General features: G+C 33.1%; 10 protein-coding genes across 10 annotated transcripts; 5 read left to right on the plus strand and 5 right to left on the minus strand.

The window, feature by feature from the left end:
* Positions 1–141: 141 nt before the first annotated feature.
* On the minus strand, positions 142–3,669 carry NESG_02015 (uncharacterized protein; the record flags this gene model as incomplete). The annotated part of the gene is made up of 1 exon (XM_053049629.1): positions 142–3,669. One exon carries the CDS (start codon positions 3,667–3,669, stop codon positions 142–144), a length of 3,528 nt encoding a protein of 1,175 aa, XP_052903800.1.
* A 724-nt stretch (positions 3,670–4,393) lies between these two features.
* On the minus strand, positions 4,394–4,813 carry NESG_02016 (uncharacterized protein; the record flags this gene model as incomplete). The annotated part of the gene is made up of 1 exon (XM_053049630.1): positions 4,394–4,813. One exon carries the CDS (start codon positions 4,811–4,813, stop codon positions 4,394–4,396), a length of 420 nt encoding a protein of 139 aa, XP_052903801.1.
* A 456-nt stretch (positions 4,814–5,269) lies between these two features.
* NESG_02017 (uncharacterized protein) lies at positions 5,270–5,758 on the plus strand (the record flags this gene model as incomplete). Its single annotated transcript, XM_053049631.1, has 1 exon — positions 5,270–5,758. The coding sequence occupies one exon, from the start codon at positions 5,270–5,272 to the stop codon at positions 5,756–5,758; it is 489 nt and encodes a 162-aa protein (XP_052903802.1).
* A 534-nt stretch (positions 5,759–6,292) lies between these two features.
* Positions 6,293–6,625, minus strand: NESG_02018 (uncharacterized protein; the record flags this gene model as incomplete). Its single annotated transcript, XM_053049632.1, has 1 exon — positions 6,293–6,625. One exon carries the CDS (start codon positions 6,623–6,625, stop codon positions 6,293–6,295), a length of 333 nt encoding a protein of 110 aa, XP_052903803.1.
* Positions 6,626–7,366: 741 nt separating this feature from the next.
* Positions 7,367–8,530, minus strand: NESG_02019 (uncharacterized protein; the record flags this gene model as incomplete). Its single annotated transcript, XM_053049633.1, has 1 exon — positions 7,367–8,530. The coding sequence occupies one exon, from the start codon at positions 8,528–8,530 to the stop codon at positions 7,367–7,369; it is 1,164 nt and encodes a 387-aa protein (XP_052903804.1).
* Positions 8,531–9,002: 472 nt separating this feature from the next.
* On the plus strand, positions 9,003–11,312 carry NESG_02020 (uncharacterized protein; the record flags this gene model as incomplete). The annotated part of the gene is made up of 1 exon (XM_053049634.1): positions 9,003–11,312. The coding sequence occupies one exon, from the start codon at positions 9,003–9,005 to the stop codon at positions 11,310–11,312; it is 2,310 nt and encodes a 769-aa protein (XP_052903805.1).
* Positions 11,313–11,742: 430 nt separating this feature from the next.
* On the plus strand, positions 11,743–12,204 carry NESG_02021 (uncharacterized protein; the record flags this gene model as incomplete). The annotated part of the gene is made up of 1 exon (XM_053049635.1): positions 11,743–12,204. One exon carries the CDS (start codon positions 11,743–11,745, stop codon positions 12,202–12,204), a length of 462 nt encoding a protein of 153 aa, XP_052903806.1.
* Positions 12,205–13,253: 1,049 nt separating this feature from the next.
* On the minus strand, positions 13,254–13,907 carry NESG_02022 (uncharacterized protein; the record flags this gene model as incomplete). The annotated part of the gene is made up of 1 exon (XM_053049636.1): positions 13,254–13,907. One exon carries the CDS (start codon positions 13,905–13,907, stop codon positions 13,254–13,256), a length of 654 nt encoding a protein of 217 aa, XP_052903807.1.
* A 677-nt stretch (positions 13,908–14,584) lies between these two features.
* Positions 14,585–15,283, plus strand: NESG_02023 (uncharacterized protein; the record flags this gene model as incomplete). The annotated part of the gene is made up of 1 exon (XM_053049637.1): positions 14,585–15,283. One exon carries the CDS (start codon positions 14,585–14,587, stop codon positions 15,281–15,283), a length of 699 nt encoding a protein of 232 aa, XP_052903808.1.
* A 1,072-nt stretch (positions 15,284–16,355) lies between these two features.
* Positions 16,356–19,055, plus strand: NESG_02024 (uncharacterized protein; the record flags this gene model as incomplete). Its single annotated transcript, XM_053049638.1, has 1 exon — positions 16,356–19,055. The coding sequence occupies one exon, from the start codon at positions 16,356–16,358 to the stop codon at positions 19,053–19,055; it is 2,700 nt and encodes an 899-aa protein (XP_052903809.1).
* Positions 19,056–19,247: the final 192 nt, after the last annotated feature.

Consider the following 19,247-nt stretch of genomic DNA (forward strand, 5'->3'; position numbering starts at 1 on the left):
ATATACCCCGAATTAACTTATGTTTATTAAAATATTCAACAAACAGTGAATTTCATTTAAATCTCACTGCATGCCAGGATATGAACCAATAATAGAAGGTGTTTGATTACTGCTGCATATAAATATGCCATAATTTATTCACTACTGATTATTTGGGTTACGGAACAAGGAGGAAGTAGTTTTACTCGAAGACCCTAGACCCAGATTTGCATTTCCCTGGGCAAACTGACTGCCTCCTGGGCCCTGTCTCTGAAGGAGACTAAAGGAAGAATTTCCAGACTGCGAATTCCCCAGAGATGGATTATTAAAGATACTGCCTGTAGGGGCACCAGAACCCCCAAATATAGAAGACCCACCCATTTCACTAAGTGTCTGCAAGGGAATTCCTGCTCCCCCAGAGAGTGAAGGTTGTCCGCCCAGAGGGTTTTGACTGTTTTGGTTGCCAAATAGACTATTTTGACTGTTTTGACCATTTTGACTAGAGAATAGACTAGTAGTAGGTTGAGTATTTTGGTTTCCAAATAGACTATTAGTAGGTTGTCCACTCTGACCACCTAGAGTGTTTTGGTTACCAAATAGACTATTTCTACTAGTAGGTTGACTGTTTTGGTTGCCGAATAGGCTAGTAGTAGGTTGAGTGTTTTGACTGTTTTGACTATTACCTAGAGTGTTTTGTCCACTGAATAATCCTGCTGTCTGAGTATTTTGACTATTGCTAGTAGTAGACTGACTATTTTGGTTGCCAAATAGACTATTACTAGTAGTAGTATTAGACTGTACAGATTGACTGGTTTGTGCAGTAGACAGCTGACTATTTTGACTACCGAATAATCCTCCTGTCTGTCCTGTCTGTCCACTCTGACTAGTAGTAGATTGACTGCCGAATAGACTATTACTAGTAGATTGTCCACTCTGACTACCTTGAGTATTTTGACTACCGAATATATTACTACTACTAGGCTGGGTATTTTGTCTTCCAAATAGACTATTGCTACTATTACCAGTAGTAGTAGTAGACTGACTACCTTGACTGCTTTGACTGCTGAATAATCCTCCTGACTGACTACCTAGATTACTCTGACTGCCTAGGTTACTCTGGTTACTCTGACTACCTCCCGCTTTATTTATTTCTGCCTTCTTCGCATCTTCTGCCTTCTTTCCATCCTGTGACTTCTTTGCTTTCTCTTGGAGTGTCTTTAAGAAGGCTTGTTCTGCTTGTGTGCTGAATATGCGGTCCAGAAGGGGTACTTCTGCTGCACTTTGCACGCATGCTGGGGCTGTGTGTAATTTATCAAAGCATTCTGTCAGTAGAGTTAGTGTACTTTCCCTGGAGGCAGGCAGGACTGTACTTTCTTCTATTGTGTGAATCTGGTCTACTGCCAGTCTAAGGGGTCTGTTGTATGTGGTGACTGTATTCGGGGATATTTGATCCTTTGACTTTCCTGTTGTATATGTAGATATATTGAAGAGTCTGGATATTCTTGTGTTAATGTAATCTATTTCCTTGGAGAAATCAATTGATGGGAGAGAGAGGAGTTTCTTAATTCTGCTTAGTCTTCCATCTATTAGGAATGTGAGTGCTTGTGCTTTTTCTGTTGAATTTTGTCTCTCCAAGATCTCTTCTTTTAGTCTGATCTCTTGGTCCTTCAGGAGAATTAGGGCTTCTTCTATGCCTGAGAGAAGGCCCTTTACGTGCATGCTTCTTCCTGGTGTATCTGTGAGTTCGATTGTTTTCAAGATACTTTTGCACCTGGCAACGACTTCTCTTATTTCTTGCGTGTGCTCCTTGACTGATGCAATTGGATTTCTAACAGACAGATCTAAACCCATTAGCATATTATGTATCTCATCCATTGGACTACTTCTATCTGGGATATCAACTGCCACAGGCATATGCGCAGTAGTCTCAGGTTCTGTATCTTTTGTTTTTCTGATGGAATATTCCAAGAAGCTTTCATCACCCGGGAGTATAGAAGAGAGTGATGACAAGCTAAGGGGGGATATTTCCTTAGGTACACTAGACATATTAGACGTATTAGGCGTATATTCTGTCTTGATGTGATTATTATCTTCTTTTTTAACAGGATCAGTTGAGTTAGTCATGTTTACAACAGGACTGTTGTCTTCTCGCTTTAATATAGGATTAGTCTCTTGTACAACAGGCTTAGTGTCTTCTTTCTTTAGTAAGTTAGTCATTCCTAGGACAGTATTAGTCTCTTGTGCCTTCAGTGAGTCAACAGGCTTAGTCTCTTGTTTAACAGGTCTTAGTGGGTTAGTCTCTTGTACCTTCAGTGAGTCAACAGGATGATTGTCTTGTTTAACAGGATTAGTCTCTTGTACAACAGGTCTAGTAGGCTTAGTCTCTTCTACAACAGATCTAGTAGGATTATTGTCTTCTACAACAGGCTTAGTCTCTTCTACTAAAACTCTAGTAGGCTTAGTGTCTTCTACTGCCAGTCTTAGTGAGTTAGTCTCTTCTACTAGAATTTTAGTAGGCTTAGTCTCTTCTTCCTTCAGTGCTTCTTCTGAAACTGTCTTTGTCTTTGCTTCTTCTGAAAATATTTCACTCTCCTCACATTTCACTGTACTATCATCCTGTGTCTCCTGTGCTAGTGCTAATGGGATGGGTGACTTCTCTTCTGGTTTGTAGGATATTTCGATCTCTTGCAGTTTTAGTTCTCTCTCTGGTCCCCTTCTGGTGTGTGCATATGCCTTTGGGTCAGATACTTCTGCCATTATATCGTACACGTATACTGTACTGTTTGTCTCCAATGCAATACTTGGTCCTTGGACTATCTCTCTGTCTTCCATGTTATAATCCTGTAATACACTTGACTCTAATACGTGCATTCCCACTAGGTGCTGCATTAAGGGCACTGATATTCCATCTGATTCTTCTTCCAACTGCCACTTTTTAACTGTTTTTTTGTCTATGGCAATGTACTCTACATCCACAGACTGCATGTGTCCAATTACAACTAAATAATCTAATGGTCCAATATTCCTGCCATATGCAATTCTGTAGTGACTCTTTTCTGTCATTCCTTCTGGGTATACGTCTATCTCTTGGTCTTCATCTATATCTATGGATATATTTATATGAATCTCTGTCTCCTGAATTATTCTTACATAGCCCTGATGAATTATCACTATAATCCCATCCACCAAGAAGCACTCTTCATTTCCTACGGGTACTCTTCTTATTTCTGTCAGGTCTTCCATCTTGTACAGTACTACTTCATGGTCCTTTCGTATGAGAATATGCGTATTTGACAGGAAATAGTCTACTGCCTTAACTGAAAGTATTTCTTGCATGGAAATATCGTATACACGCAGTCTATTCTCCTTCATGACAAATATCCTGTCAGATATCACCCTACAGTGATCATTTATTTCAACCCTTTGATTCTTAATTATTTTACCATCTGAGTACTTGTACTCTATTAAGTCCATGTGACTATTCTGCAGCCACAGACTACAATTATATGCACCTGCAAAGTATCCTTGTATTTTTACTATTTCATGTGTCCTAAGACTAATTAGACTTATTTCTCCCATGGATTTATTAGCAAGAATAATTCTATCCATGAATACTCCTTCAACTACAAGATTATCCCGGCCTAATGTTTTCTCTTCTTTAATGAACTTTAAAGAGGCAAGTTCTTCCATTAAAAATAAATTTATGAAGATATTTATAGTCAAGCAGAGAGGGATTGGTGGGAGAGAAGGGATTGGTGGGAGAGAAGGGATTGGTGGGAGAGAAGGGATTGGTGGGAATATACAGTGGGAATATGTAGTAGTATGTGGATATTATTAGTAGTAGTAGTTAGAAATATATAATTAGTAGAAATATGTAGTAGTATATAGTAGTAGATGGAGATTAGTAGTAGTATTGGGTAGTAGTAGATGAAAGTATGTGGAAATATATAGTAGTAGTAGATAGAAATATGTAGTAGTATATAGTAGGTGGAAAATATGTGGAAATTAATATTAGTATATACGTAGTAGAAATTAATATTAGTATATACGTAGTAGAAATTAATATTAGTAGTAGGTGAAGATTAGTCTATTAGTATATACATAGTAGTAATTAGTGTGAATTTATTTAAAACCTGATTATATTTAGTTATATACGGGTATTAGTGGGATATAACCATATTCAACAGTGTTTTAATGGGTTTTAACCCTTTCCATCAATATTTAACCATAATTCACCATAATTCAACCGTTTTTAATCAAAATATAACCATACTCCATCAATATTTAACCATAATATAACCATAATGTAACGGTTTTAATCACACTCTATCAATATTCAATCATAATTCACCACATTTTAACGGTTTTAATCATATTCCCTCTATATTCCCTCTATATTCTATCAATATTCCCTTTACTCTTCACTTATTTCCCCATGCACACACAATGGATGCATATTTACATCAGTAATTGTATACGTATAACTTCCATCTATTATATTACCAGATATTTTCACAGGAATTATCCCATGTATATATCCTGTATGTCCCTGTATATAGCCATGCACTAATCCTTGCCTAATTATCTTCATAATTATAAATTCAACTGACACTTTCACATGAACCTTTGGGTCTATCCCAGATATATAACCAATTTCATCTAATATACCAATACTATCCGTATAGCATATTACAACGCCTTTTAGTGCCTTAATATATAATCCAACGTATTTATTAAGATATTTATACGAATATTCTATTATATTATTTAATTGGCACGGGTATACGGGCACCCTCATTATTGTCTGTACTTTCTGGAACTGTATGCCGTGCATCTCTGTAAAGAAATAAAATTTATTCAGAGCATAAAAATGTGTTGTAATTAGTGGGGATATAAGAGAGTATAAGGGGGGACCATTGGGAAGTATATTGGGGAGTATACTGGGAGATAGTGAAAGTGTGTTATAATTGTGACTAAGCATAGTGGGAATATATTAGGAGATAGTGAAAGTGTGTTATAATTAGTAATATACTGTTATAATTAGTCATATACTGTTATAATTAGTAATATACTGTTGTAATTGTGACTAAGTATATATAGATATATGTTTATTGAGTGGGTATAATTGATTTTACCAATATTTAATGATATTTTGCCAAATAACCAGAATACTCCCAAAAAATAACGGTATTTTCCTAAATAACCCGAATAACCCGATATAATCCGAATAAATTTCAATTGGTTTGATGTGAAACTGTGCCTATAAATATAACCAGAAACAAAACACAAAATGACATGTGAGGCATATATCTCCCCGAATGTAGAGTGGTCCTTGGAGCCATCAACGTGGCTTGGTCAGACACTCTTAACAGGTACAGTTTTATTCATTCTTACACAAATATTTTCAAAACCAACAGCCTGGTCCCTTACTATTTGCTTGTACAACGTAATAACCTTTGTCTTTTTCCATGCAATATTAGGAGACCCTTTCAAGCCGGAATATTCTGGTCTGACTTTCTGGGAGCAATTAATGATTCAGTTGAAGGGTTCTTCTGGGATGAGTTTTTTTACATTATTCCCTGTGATGTTATTCTTATGCGGTGCACGGCTGGCTGGATTTAGTAATTTCTTCTTTTTGGTGAATTTTTTGTCTTTGGTTTTGGTTGTCACCCCGAAGATTTATGTCTACGCGCTGCACTACAGGAAGACGCAGCAGGAAAAAAAGAAAAAAGTAAATGTACAAAAGAGAAAGAGGAGTGCGCAGAGAGTGGATAATTAGTATTCTGGTGGTGAATTCGTGTATATAGTTAATTTTGGTTGTATTTTGTGGTTAATTTGTTGTTGGTTTATTTATATGTGGTGTGTATGTGGTGTGTATATTGTGTATACATGGGTTAAATTGGTTATATATGACTAAATATGACTAAATATAGTGTATATATGACTAAGTCTAACTAAATATGACCAAATATAGTGTATATATGGCTAAAATTCACCAAATATGACCAAATCTGGTTAAAATTAGATATATTTCTGATTAACATATTTTCACTGTATACTATCTATCTATATACTATCTACCTATATACTATCTACTTATATACTATCTATATACTGGTTATTTCTATTCGGGTTATATCCGGTTATTCCGGTTAAATTTGGAAAGGCGTTTTTTTATTTTCAATGGAATTTAAAAAGTTCCTTCCTATCATATGCGAAATATATAAAATTTTTAGGAAAAAAGTAAAAACGCCTTTGTCCTTTCCTAAATTATATTTTAGTGCAGGGGTATAAATCTGGTTACTAAAATGTGTTATAATCTAAGGAAGGCAGATACTTCTAATAAATCTAATGTCTCATTGTCTTCTATCTTGAAGTCATCTATTTCCATTCTATTTATCGTATAATTTTGCTTATAATATAAGTACTCTATGATTCTCTTTAGGCTACTGTACGTGACGGGAAGTAAAATTGAATTATTTTTTGACTCAATGAATGCTTTGTCATCAACCAGGGCCCTTAAGAGGTTACTTTCGCATAAAATGCTGTATGGAATCTGTACTTCTTGTTGTGTACTGCATATTAAGCGAATCATCCTGTCTGAAGTGTCTTTTTTGTCCTTGGAGATTGTCTGTGTCTCTTCCATTGTGTTGTAAATAAAAATAAATTTAGAATATATTCTGGAATATCAATGGGAATATATGGAGACAGACTGAATAACCAGATATATATGCAGTATATATGAAACTGAAGTGAAATATCTTTCTTATACAGGATATGGCCAGTATTCGGGATATCTCGGGTTATATCGGGTTGTCTCTTGAATATGTACTTTTTTTAGTCTATAATTACACTAGTATATATACATTAGTATATATTTTATTTTTATAAATATTTTCAACCCGTTCAGTCTCTTATAAAGTGAAAATATGAATGGTTTATATATATTGGGATATATTGGGATATATAATAATAAACTTAGTCACAAACACAACGGAGTAAGACTAATTATAACAGGTAGTAGTAATTAGTGGGATATAACCCGATATAACGGGAATTAACGGTATTTAACTGGTTTAATGTTATTTTAATAATATTTAACCATAATTAATCATAGTTAACCGCTTTTAATAATATTTGACCGTTTTTAATAATTTTTTATCAGTAATTAACCATTTTTAACGTATTTTAATAACAATTAACAACAATTAACAATATTTAACAACAATTAACAACAATTAACAACAACAATCCATAATTTAACAATATTTAACAACAATTAACAACAATTAACAACAACAATCCATAATTTAATAACATTTAACAACATTTACCCATATATACCCCCATATAATAATAACTAAATTTATTTTCATCCAAAAATCCGTTAATATTCCAAGAAATAAGGAATACCTGCTAATAAGGCACTCATCCCATATAAAGTCGCATTTACTACAACCCGAATATAATTGGACTTAGTCACCCTACAGCCAGGCGCATAAAATCCTTCATATAGCCTAATTACAACAAGCATACTAATAAATATGCATAAAAATACACATAAAAACAAATATATGCAAATATGTGCAGTTCTGAGGTTATAAAGGAAATCCTTCATGAAAAATATTCCAGGCACTAAGATGCACATTATAATGCAAGCACACCTTATAAGAACGTATTTCAATTGGGAAATTCTTCCATTTCCTTCTGAAAATATTTTATAATTATTTTCCGTATATGAAAGTACTAGAGTAGATATAAGTAATAGACTAAATACAACAGAAATCTCACTTAATGTATAATTATTCTGTGTGATACCCGGGATAAACGAGAATAAAATAGACCTATTATATCCAGACTGTTGTAAATATCTATTTCTGTTTTGGTCTCCCATCACAGTACTCTTAGTTCCACTTATAATATTCAGAATAAATATGCAAATTATATATATATGACTAATTACAACAGGAATAGAGAATATTCTCAAGTTAGTCACAGGTATATCTGAATCTCCCATAAGACCCTCATTTAATACATTCTCATCCTGTGATATTTCATATACTTCACTCGTACCAGGTACACCATCACATACTTCATTCCCACCTTCTCTCATACTCCTTCCCTGGTACCTCGGGTTATATCGGGTTATCTCCGTCTTGTTCCCGTATATTTTTCGTAAATTAAACATCAGAAAATAATAAACGCACAAATTGCAGACACTCACCAAGCACAGCCATATATTTATATACAGAAGGAAAATTGAAATTCCAAAATAAATACCCTTCAGCTGCAGGAAATGCATAATAAATGCCAGTGGAATATTTATGAAGAAATTATTCTTTGCGGATTCCTGGAACTGAAGGGCATTCCAATACTCGCATGTGAATATGAAGGTGTCTGCTAGTCTGGTCTTAATTTCTTGTTTTTTTTCATCTTTTTGTCTCTCATGGAAATGCATACAATTATAAGGGGTGCCCATCAGGATCTTATCCAGATTATTTGGATCCTTTGGGGGTGCATTCTCTTGGGTCTCCTTTCCTTGGGAATTCATTTATTTTTTAACAGAGATTTTACTTTTATTCTTATTTTTATTTTTATAAAAAGTGGATTAAGTCTTGTAAGTTTTAGGAAGAAGTGGATTAAATTGTGGTAAAGTGGATTAAGTCTTGTCGGGTTGTTATGAAATAAGATCAAATTGTATATAAGGTGGATTAAGTCTTGTAATTTATTCGGACAAAACTTATGGCAGGTGGATTAAGTCTTGCACATCCCATAATAAAGTGTATTAAGTCTTGTCAAGTTTATAAAAAGCGGATTAAGTCTTGACAAAGTGGAAAAAGTCCTGACATTTTCTTAATAAGGCGGATTAAGTCTTGGATAACCCGAGCCCCTTGATATACCATATCCCATTGTATAATAAAAAAGCCATCTACTTACATATCCCATACGGAACCAATATAGACCACTCTCACACCCAGAGACATAAGAATTTAATACTCTCGGGTTATTTATTTTTTATTCCCATGCATAGTAAGTGCATTGCCGTAATAGGCGGATATAAAGCAGGCAAGACATCTGTCCTAAAGAACCTTTGCATAAATCACACAGAAGACTTAACCAAGCACGGTTTCGGAACAATTCTTCATAAAAAAGAAACACTTTCCGGTCTCTTGGAATTTGTCGAATTTTCCATCCCCCCAGACACTCCATTCCCATACGATCTAAAAATATTTGATGCAATCTTCTTAGTCATAGATATATGCGCATATGAAATAGATGAGATAATTAAGATAACCCGATATAACCCGAGGTCACCCATTATCATACTATTAAACAAAGTTGATGCGATATTTAAATACGGCACAAAGAGAGCAACAAGAATATGCAAAGAAATAATGCAGGAGATTGAAGAAGTAATAGGTAATGGGAATAAATCAAAACCCGATATAACCCGAAATAACCTGTTTCAGCCCGATATAACCCGATATAACCCGAATAACCCGAATATAATATTTTGCATTGGAAGTTCATTTGGCTTCGGGATATTCTGTGGGAATGTCTGGGAATGGAAGGAAAAAGAGAAAAATATTCAGGAAATAATTGAAAATATACAGAAGGTAATGGAATATACAGAGATGCACTCCAGTGACAGAAAGAGACTATTCCGGAAATTAGGATATTCGGGTTATATTTCTAACGGAAAAATTAAAAATATAAAAAAAATTAGTGAGATATGCGTAAATGCTGTGGGAATATTATCTTTACAGAAAATTTTGATCGAAGTTTTCTTAAAGGTCGAAACCCGATATAACCCGAGGTATCAAGAAGAGGAGATGGGAATAGGTGGGAGTAAATATATGGGGAGAGTATGGGATAATACTGGATTGGGTGAAATTTGGCAGGATAAGACTATGGAAAGTACGGGTTATTCAGCAAAAACCAACAAAAAACTGAAAAAAACAGAAACCCGATATAACCCGAGGTACCATAAAGAAGCAACAAGAGACAGTGAAAATGGACTAAACCCTCACATACACCTTCAGAACCACATATATTCAACCAGACCCAGTGAGACCACTGAAACTAACCATCTTGACAATAATTTATTAAAAACCAAAAATATCCAGAATTCCTGTAGTGCAACGGTAATAGAGGTGCTTAAATCAGAAGGACCAGATAGAATAACCGTTCTATTAAAGGTGCACAATAAAAATATCACAAATATACGTTATAAAGGCATATTATTTAATATAATTAAATATAACGGAAATATAACAGAAATTAACCGTATATATATACTAGATATATACGTAGACAAAGAATCGTATGGTTTAATCATAAAATTATATTTTGACCTTCGGGTTAAATCGGGTTATCTCCCAGGAATATCTGTTACTTTCAAGGGGGTACCACAGGAGATGAAAACAAAAATTATTGAAAAAATATTTGGACATTTTTCCGTTAGAATTAATTGGGAAAATAACGGTGAAAAATATTTTAACTTAAGAATATCTGCTTTAGGGCCAATATCCCTTCAGAATTTAATGAAAGACGTGCATATGTTAATGAGTTCGCATAATTTGCAATTCGAGATTATTACGCCCATTTACAATAGGAGATTGACTGTAAAAGAAAAAATGAGTTTTTTATTACCCGTCGGGGGCGACGAGCTTAGGATAGAAGTGGACTCAAACCTTATTTATCAAGGAATGCACAGGAGGATTGAGATTTGCAAGGAAAATAAAATTTTTATTTTAGTTCCAGAGAATATTGCAGTGGAAAATCCTGAATTAATTGGGATATTTTCGAGTATCGTAAAGGATTTCCATGAGAATGTGGGTGAGGATAGGAAGATTGCGTGTATATCCTTTTTTATATCTGAAATTCGCATTAAATCTGGCCATCTCGGGTTATATCGGGTTTTGATGCAAGAATCCATCAGGATATTCAGATCTTGGATGTCACGATTAGTTTATAGTCAAATTGAGTGCCATATTCAAATGGAGATAGTGTTCCTGTTGAAAATGAACTGTCCCCTTCCCTCAAATGACACTTTCATCCAAAAAATAGCCCATTTTAGTACAAAATCAGTCATAAAACGGATAATAAAAAAGCATAACGGTGTTTCATTTGGGGTCAGGATGCTGCATGCAGGTTCCCATGGCAAGGTGACCTGTATTCTGCCCATCTCAGAATATACTGAATTTATGTCCACATTTAAAATATTCTTCAGTGAATTTACGGCCTACACAATAGGCAGTGATTACAACGCGAATTCAACAGCAGAAAGAAGCGACACAATTAGTGAAGGGTTATTCTGGAAAAATAAATAGTGGATTAAGTCTTGTCAGTTTTCGGGAGAGGTGGATTAAGTCTTGTCAAGTTTAGGAAGAAGTGGATTAAGTCTTGTCATCTTTGGAAGGGAGTATAAAAAGTCTTGTCAAATTTATAAAAAGTGGAAAAAGTCTTGTCATTGTGGATTGAGTTTTGTCAAATATTATGCCATAAGTCTTGTCATTGTGGAAAAAGTCCCGATAAAGTGGATTAAGTCTTACACTGGGCGGAAAAAGTCTTGCACTAAGTGGAATAAGTTGTGATCTTTTAATATATGGAATAAGTCTTGCCATTGTGCCATAAGTATTGTCATTGTGGATTAAGTCCTGGCACTGCGTAGTAAGTTCTGACAAAGTGGATTAAGTCTTGTCACTGTGGATTAAGTCCTGGCACGCCTTATATATAATTTTCCATGAAAATTTTTTAAAAATGGAGTTCAGCTGCTCAATTGACGAAGTAATCAAGAGAACCGAGGCAAAATCAGAGACAAGAAAGCAGAAAATTAAGGAAAAGAAGAGATCAGACAAGGATAAGCTTATTTCCCAAGTTTCAGACCAAGAAGAGACAGAAAATGCACAAAATTCCCCCAAAAAAGGAAAATTAAGAAGAGCAGACAGAGTAGTCATATTAGACAAGGCATCAACCAACAATAGATCAGATCTCCCAAAAATAGAAGAAAAGGAACTAAAAGAAGTCCTTAAGATTGTCGTTAAGATTATGAATACAATTCCAACAGAACCTGTTAAGCTAAATAAATTCCAGGAAGATGGTGACCCACACAGCAGAGCACAAGGAGAGAACCACTTAAGAAAGAGAGACAGAACAGAACCCGCCGTATTCAAGAAAGGCAAGAAGATTGAGCCTAATAATAAAAGACAGAGAAGAAAGTAAGACTAATTATAACGGGAAATACATAGAGATAGACTAAATACAACAGAGTATGACTAAGTGTAACAGGATATATAGGGATATACTAAATATAACAGAGTATAACTAAGTGTAACGGGAGTATATTAACTAGTCATAAATACAACAGGAGTATACTAATTATAACGGGAATATAGGTTAGTCATAAATACAACGGGAGTATACTAAGTATAACAGAGTATAGCTAATTATAACAGGAATATACTAACTAGTCATAAACACAACAGTATAATAATAAATACAACAGGATAGACTAAATACAGTGGAATATAAGGATATGACTAATTATAACAGGATAGACTAATTATGAATATACAAAGGGTATATAAGGGATAGACTAATTACAACGGGAAATTAGTCTATTTTACAACAGGATAGAATAAATATACTAAATATAGCAGAATTATACTAAATATACTAATTACAACAAGATATAACCCGAAATACAACAGTAATCTATAGACATAGACTAATTACAACAGAGTATACTAATTACAACATACATTCCTAAGAATAGTCATAAATACAACAAGATATGACTAAATACAACAGAGTATACTAATTAGTCACAAATACAACAGTATCCCATATACTAATAATACTCAGCTAATAAATATATTATATTAACCATAAATATAACAGGCAGTATGACTAGTTTATTACTTCAGGGTTATATTGGGTTATGGCAAGACTTAATCCACCCTATCCCAAAAATGACAGAACTTAATCCACTTTGTCAAGACTTATGGCATGTTGATAAGACTTAATACACTTTTTATAAACTTGTCAAGACTTATGGCATAATGGCAAGACTTAATCCACTTTTTATAAATTTGACAAGACTTTTTCCATCTTATCCCGAACCCGACAAAAGTTAATCCACAATAACAAGACTTTTTCCACTTTTTATAAACTCACTAAGACTTAATCCACTCCATCCCCAAGATTGACAAGACTTAATCCACAATTTATTACCTGAAAATAACGGTTTTATTCAAATTAGTCAAATTCTGTTATACCGTTACACCAAGTGCAACAGGTGCCTTAGTGAGTGCTGCAATGGACAGGAATACGAGTATAATAATGACTGCAAAGCCAAAGACAATTCGTGTGATTTTTTTGGTGCCTGGTGTGCGTATGGGCATTTTTATCACTAGATCTTTATCTTTTCCTTTCATTTTAAACGAGAAGATGGGACTTTTATAACCCTTTATAACCCGAGATCCTTCAGGAGTGAGTTTCTGCCTGCCAAATTGGATTATTGTTTGGAGTTTACCATGCGGACCTACCTCCTCGTATGAAATTGTCTGAAACCTGCCTGTTAGTATGTCTTTAGTGATATTTTCAACTGAAGAACCCTCTGAAACTGTCATACTATAGCATCCTAGGGGACTTTCAGTGCTAGAGCTGCTACTACCACTGGAAACTGATGCATTTGACGATTCTAAATTGTCTTCCTGACCCACATACGTGAACTCTCGGGCTATATCGGGTTTAATCGGGTTATCTAGGGTTATCTCGGGTTTTCTTTCAGCTGGCACTGAAATTGCATCTTCATACTTAGGGGGTGCATCAGATAAAGATGGGATCCCAATTGGCTGCAGATCCTTAACGGGCATAGCAACTGCTGCACTGTATGAGGGAAGTTCTTCTTGTTTCCGGTGCATATAAAAAAGATTTGCAAAAATGACTTATATGGAAATAATTAATTAAAAAAATTATAAATTTAATTAATTATAAAAATTTAATAAAAAACCGTTGGGTTATATACTGTTAGGAATATATATGGGATATTTAGTCATACTATGTTGTATTTGTGACTAGTTATATCGGGTTATATATATAGGGATATACTGTTGTAATTAGTCATACTCTGTTGTATTTGTGACTAACCCTATATACCCACATTATAATTAGTCATATCCACATTATTCGGGTTATATCCTGTTGTAATTATGACTAACTATATATAGCTATAAGGGGGATGTTGTATTTAGTCATATCCTGTTGTATTAGTCATATCTGTTATGTTTGTGACTAATTCATGCTATGCCACAACTTAATCCACTTCTCCAAGACTTAATCCTCTTTTTATAAACTCACCAAGACTTTTTCCACTTTGCCAAGACTTATTACGTAGTCTCAAAACTTAATCCACTTGACGTCAACAAATAACAAGACTTTTTCCATCCCACCCCAAAGCTAACAAGACTTAATCCACTTTACCATAATTTAATCCACAATTTCCCAAAAATAACAAGACTTAATCCACCCTATTCCAAAAATGACAAGACTTAATCCACAATTTCCAAAAACAATAAATTCCAAACTTTATTTTCTTTTCATGAGTCCATGCGGCATGAATATTTTCCGCCTAAGCAATGACCTAGAAGGAATTGCCCCAATAAAAGTACAAGTTATTCTAGGCCTAGGGAGTGGCCTATTTGGTCTATTTTACAGCGGGATTTTTCACTTTAGAAATATTCCTGTTGTAAAAGCCCTTTTAATTCTACTGTGTACATTCGGGTTATTTAGTCTATATTTATATATGCTTAAATTATATACATATAATACACTGGATACAGTAATATTCCTACTAGCAACCCATGCAAGAGCCTTAAAGGCCATTATATCTGCAACAGATTCAGCTAAAACACTAGAACAAGCAACAATCAAAGGAAATTCCAATCAGAAACAAAAAATCAAAAAGTCTTCAGTTTTTTTATCACAAGAAAATTCTCTACTGAAGATGTTTTTTTTACCAAAAAAAGTCCAAAATATAATTCCCTTTGATAGAACATTTGAAGAGTACATATTTAGACTGCTTATCCTGGCTAATATACATATATTATATAAATTACCGTATAGTAATATGTATATATTATCTAAGGGAATAATATTAGTCTTATTTTCATACAGTATACGATATATTGAGCATATTCTAACAGGAAATACACCACCAGGTATATTAACCACAGATGCACACCAGATATACACATGGTTCTTATATATGGTATTTCTAACTGAATTTTATACAATGTAAGATAACCAGATATAACTCGGTTTAAGATAGATTGAATAAATATACTGATATAATTGTTATATATTTTATAAATATTAGTCATAAATACACTGGGATATGACTAATTATAGTGGGAGTACATGGATATATACTAATTATTACAGGATGTGACTAAATACAGTGGGAATAGACTAATTATAACAGGGATATACTAATTACAGTAGAGAATATATGTTAGTAACAAATACAACAGGATAGACTAAATAAACTTAGAATATGACTAAATACACTGAGAGTATACTAATTATAACAGGATATGACTAAATACAACAGGATACTCTGATTTGTCACAAATACAACAGGTACCCCACATATGAGTATATAGTTAGTATAGTTAGTCACAAATACAACATACTATGACTAATTACAACAGTATATCCCTATATACACTAAATACAACAGTATATCCCTATATACACTAAATACAACAGTATATCCCTATATATTCCTAAATTGTCTTATATATATTTTAATAAAATTAATTAATTTATAAATATCTGAATGATGTAACCCTAATATAAGGCATAGACTAATTACAACGGGAAATTAGTCTATTTTACAACAGGAATATAATAAATATGCAAATTATAGACAAATTTAAGATATAAAATATATAGACTAATTATATCTGGGGTGTGACTAATTATAACAGGATAGACTAATTACAGTGGGGTGTGACTAATTATAACAGAGTTATATATGGATATTCTAATTACAACAGGGATATTACCAAATAGACTAATTACAACAGTATACCACTAATTACAACCCATATACACTAATTACAACCCATATACACTAATTACAACAGTATTGTCCGTATATACACTAATTATAACTATATACACACTAATTATAACAGTACCCTAATACTTAGTCACAATTACAACAGTCTATGACTAATTACAACACACTTAGTAACAAATACAACAGTATCCCTATATATACACTATATATACACTATATATACACTATACACTATATATAGTGTAATAAATTAATAATATAAATATATTAAAATTCTGCAATTCCCATGTATCGCCAGGAGACAAGACAAGGCACACTACCAGAAGGACATGAGTTCGAATCCCTGCTGACAAGACTTAAATCCGGCAAGATATCAGAGACAGTTAAAATAGCCATAGCAGCAAGATATTTCTCAGTAGGCAATGAATTAAACTATAAATTAGTCATGGATACAGTAATACCACAGTCACCAGATGAATATACACTAAAGAATAACCAAGATATACTAGTATTACTAATAAAATACAACAGAACATTAAAAGTACGTTATATTAGTCAGGCTAAAGCACTAATTACACTGACACCAATACATCCCCATGTAAATACAATGTATTTATTAGCAACAGAAGCAGGAACAGATGAAATACTTAAGGAGACGTATAAATTAGACAGGAATTGCAGATATTCATTACAATTAAAGGCTATTTCATATATATATGCATATAAATATGATGAAGCATCTGTTGTAATTGATAGATTACCAGATACAATTGATAAAATACTGTTAGAAATGATAGTAATTAGTCATAGGAATACAGGTGATATAAGGGGGGTACACAGGAGACTCAAAAATGAAATAGATAAATTAGGTGAAATTAGTGATAAATCATTAAGAAATAAGTATAATATGTATATATCATATGGGGATAGACTAATTAATTCTGGTCCTGGTGTATTATTAGACCAAATTATATCTGAAGTAGCAGAATCCTTAAAGAAATCATCAGGGATTGCCTTGGATACGGTGGAGCACATGGTGGAACAGACAGTAAAAGAGACTAAATATGCTGTAGAATTAGTGGGTATCTCGAAGACACTTAAATTAGAGCTGGAAATATTAAGGGCACAAGAATTATTACATAAAAAACGGTATACTGAGGCAATTGAACTTGCAAATATTTTAAAAAACCGTTATTTACCGTTAAATGAAAGTGCTTCTGAAAGAATTGCAATAATTTTGATATATTCTTGCATAAATCAAAAGAAAACGGATAGTTTAGATATTCCATGGATTGTAAATGCACTTTCCAACAGGGAAGTAAGGGAAAAAGACGTGGGACTCTCTGATTTAGTCGATCTCATAAAGATGAAGGAAGAAGTGCCTTCATTGGATGAAGGATCTTTGGTTTGGACGAAGAAAATGATAAAATTAGCAGGTTATAATTTTAGTAACGGAAATTTACCTAATAAGGAAAGTGTTATTACTAATAAGGAAATTACTGATAGTGGAAGTAGTAGTCTAAAGAGGAAATTGCCAAATAAGGAAATGTCTGATAAGAAAATATGCTCAGATGAGATTGTCCATAATAAGGATATTCCCCATAATAAGGATATTGATACTACTAATAAGGATATTACTACTAATGGAAATTCTCCCAATAAGGAAATTGATACTCCCAAAACAGAAATACCGTTAACCCAAAATAATAACGGTCTAATCTGGAAACCAATAATAGATATCCCAATGTACCTTAATAGACTAGGCAACATATACTTCTCAAATAAGGATATCCAACAAGCAGAACAAATGTACAAAAGTGCCCTATCTACTTGCACACCAGAACAGTCACAAGATATACAGGATAACCTAAATCTACTAATTAAATATAAAAATAGACCAGACACAGATATATCCACATGCCCAGAAGCAATGTGCTTATATAAGTCACAAGGTTATACTAATACACCAACTACAACAGAATATATTAATAACCTAATATACACTAATACAACAGAACAATCAGCTAATAACCTGTATGAATTAGCCATGTCATTACTAAGTACTACTAATATATCTGGGAGTGCACTAAGTACACTAAATGTATCTGGGAGTAGTAATAATATGACTAATATATCTGACATTAAGACCAATAAGACTAATAATAAGACTAATACATCTGGTAATACACTAAAACAGTCAAATATATCTGATACTGACCTAAAACAGACTAATATTCCCAATAATACTAATATATCTAATAATCCTGTTGTATATATGACTAACGAGAGAATCCTTAATATACTATCACTATGTAGTCTAGTACTGTATAATAAACCAATTATATCACAATATGATATATCACATAGTAATATATCTGTAATATATAACCATATAGTATATTGGTCTAATAATCATACAGTAATAGATATAGATATAATAAATACAGTAATATACTACTGTATATCACAATATACAACAGAATCACAGAGATTAGTAGCATATCATACAGTAATATTACTACTAAGATATACAAGATATAATATAAATATATTTACATATATATACAATAGAGTACATATATATATACAGGAACATAAGGAATACAATGATATACTAAGTATATGGCAAGATATACAGGATATACACAGTACAGATATAAATATGACTAATAATAATACAGATATAAATATGACTAATAATAATACAGATATAAATATGACTAATAATAGTATAATACAACAGGATACTAGTGAATTACAGACTAAGAGGGAAGAAGTCATGCGTATGCTAATGGAGACAGGTAAGAAGAAAGAGAAGAAAGAAGAAGGAGATAAGAAGGGAAAGAGAGTGAAGAGAGAGAAGAAGGAAGAGAGTGAAGTGAAGAAGAAGGTTAAGATGAGTGAAAGAGAAGAGAAGGAAGAGAAGGAACCAGTGCTTATTAAGAAGGCATCACATACTGTTGTATCAAGTGATGAAGATGATTAATATATTTATATTATATATGGGAATATATGGGAATAAAGGATATTTATGATTATACTCTGTTGTATTTGTGACTAATAATAGTAATACTGTTGTATTTGTGACTAATATTAGGATTGTATGTTGTAATTAGTATATTGCTAAGAGTATACTGTTATAATTAGTAATATACTGTTGTATTTAGTCACACTCTGT

Source organism: Nematocida ausubeli (assembly GCF_000738915.1).
Source record: "Nematocida ausubeli strain ERTm6 chromosome Unknown supercont2.5, whole genome shotgun sequence".
NCBI lineage: Eukaryota > Fungi > Microsporidia > Nematocida > Nematocida ausubeli.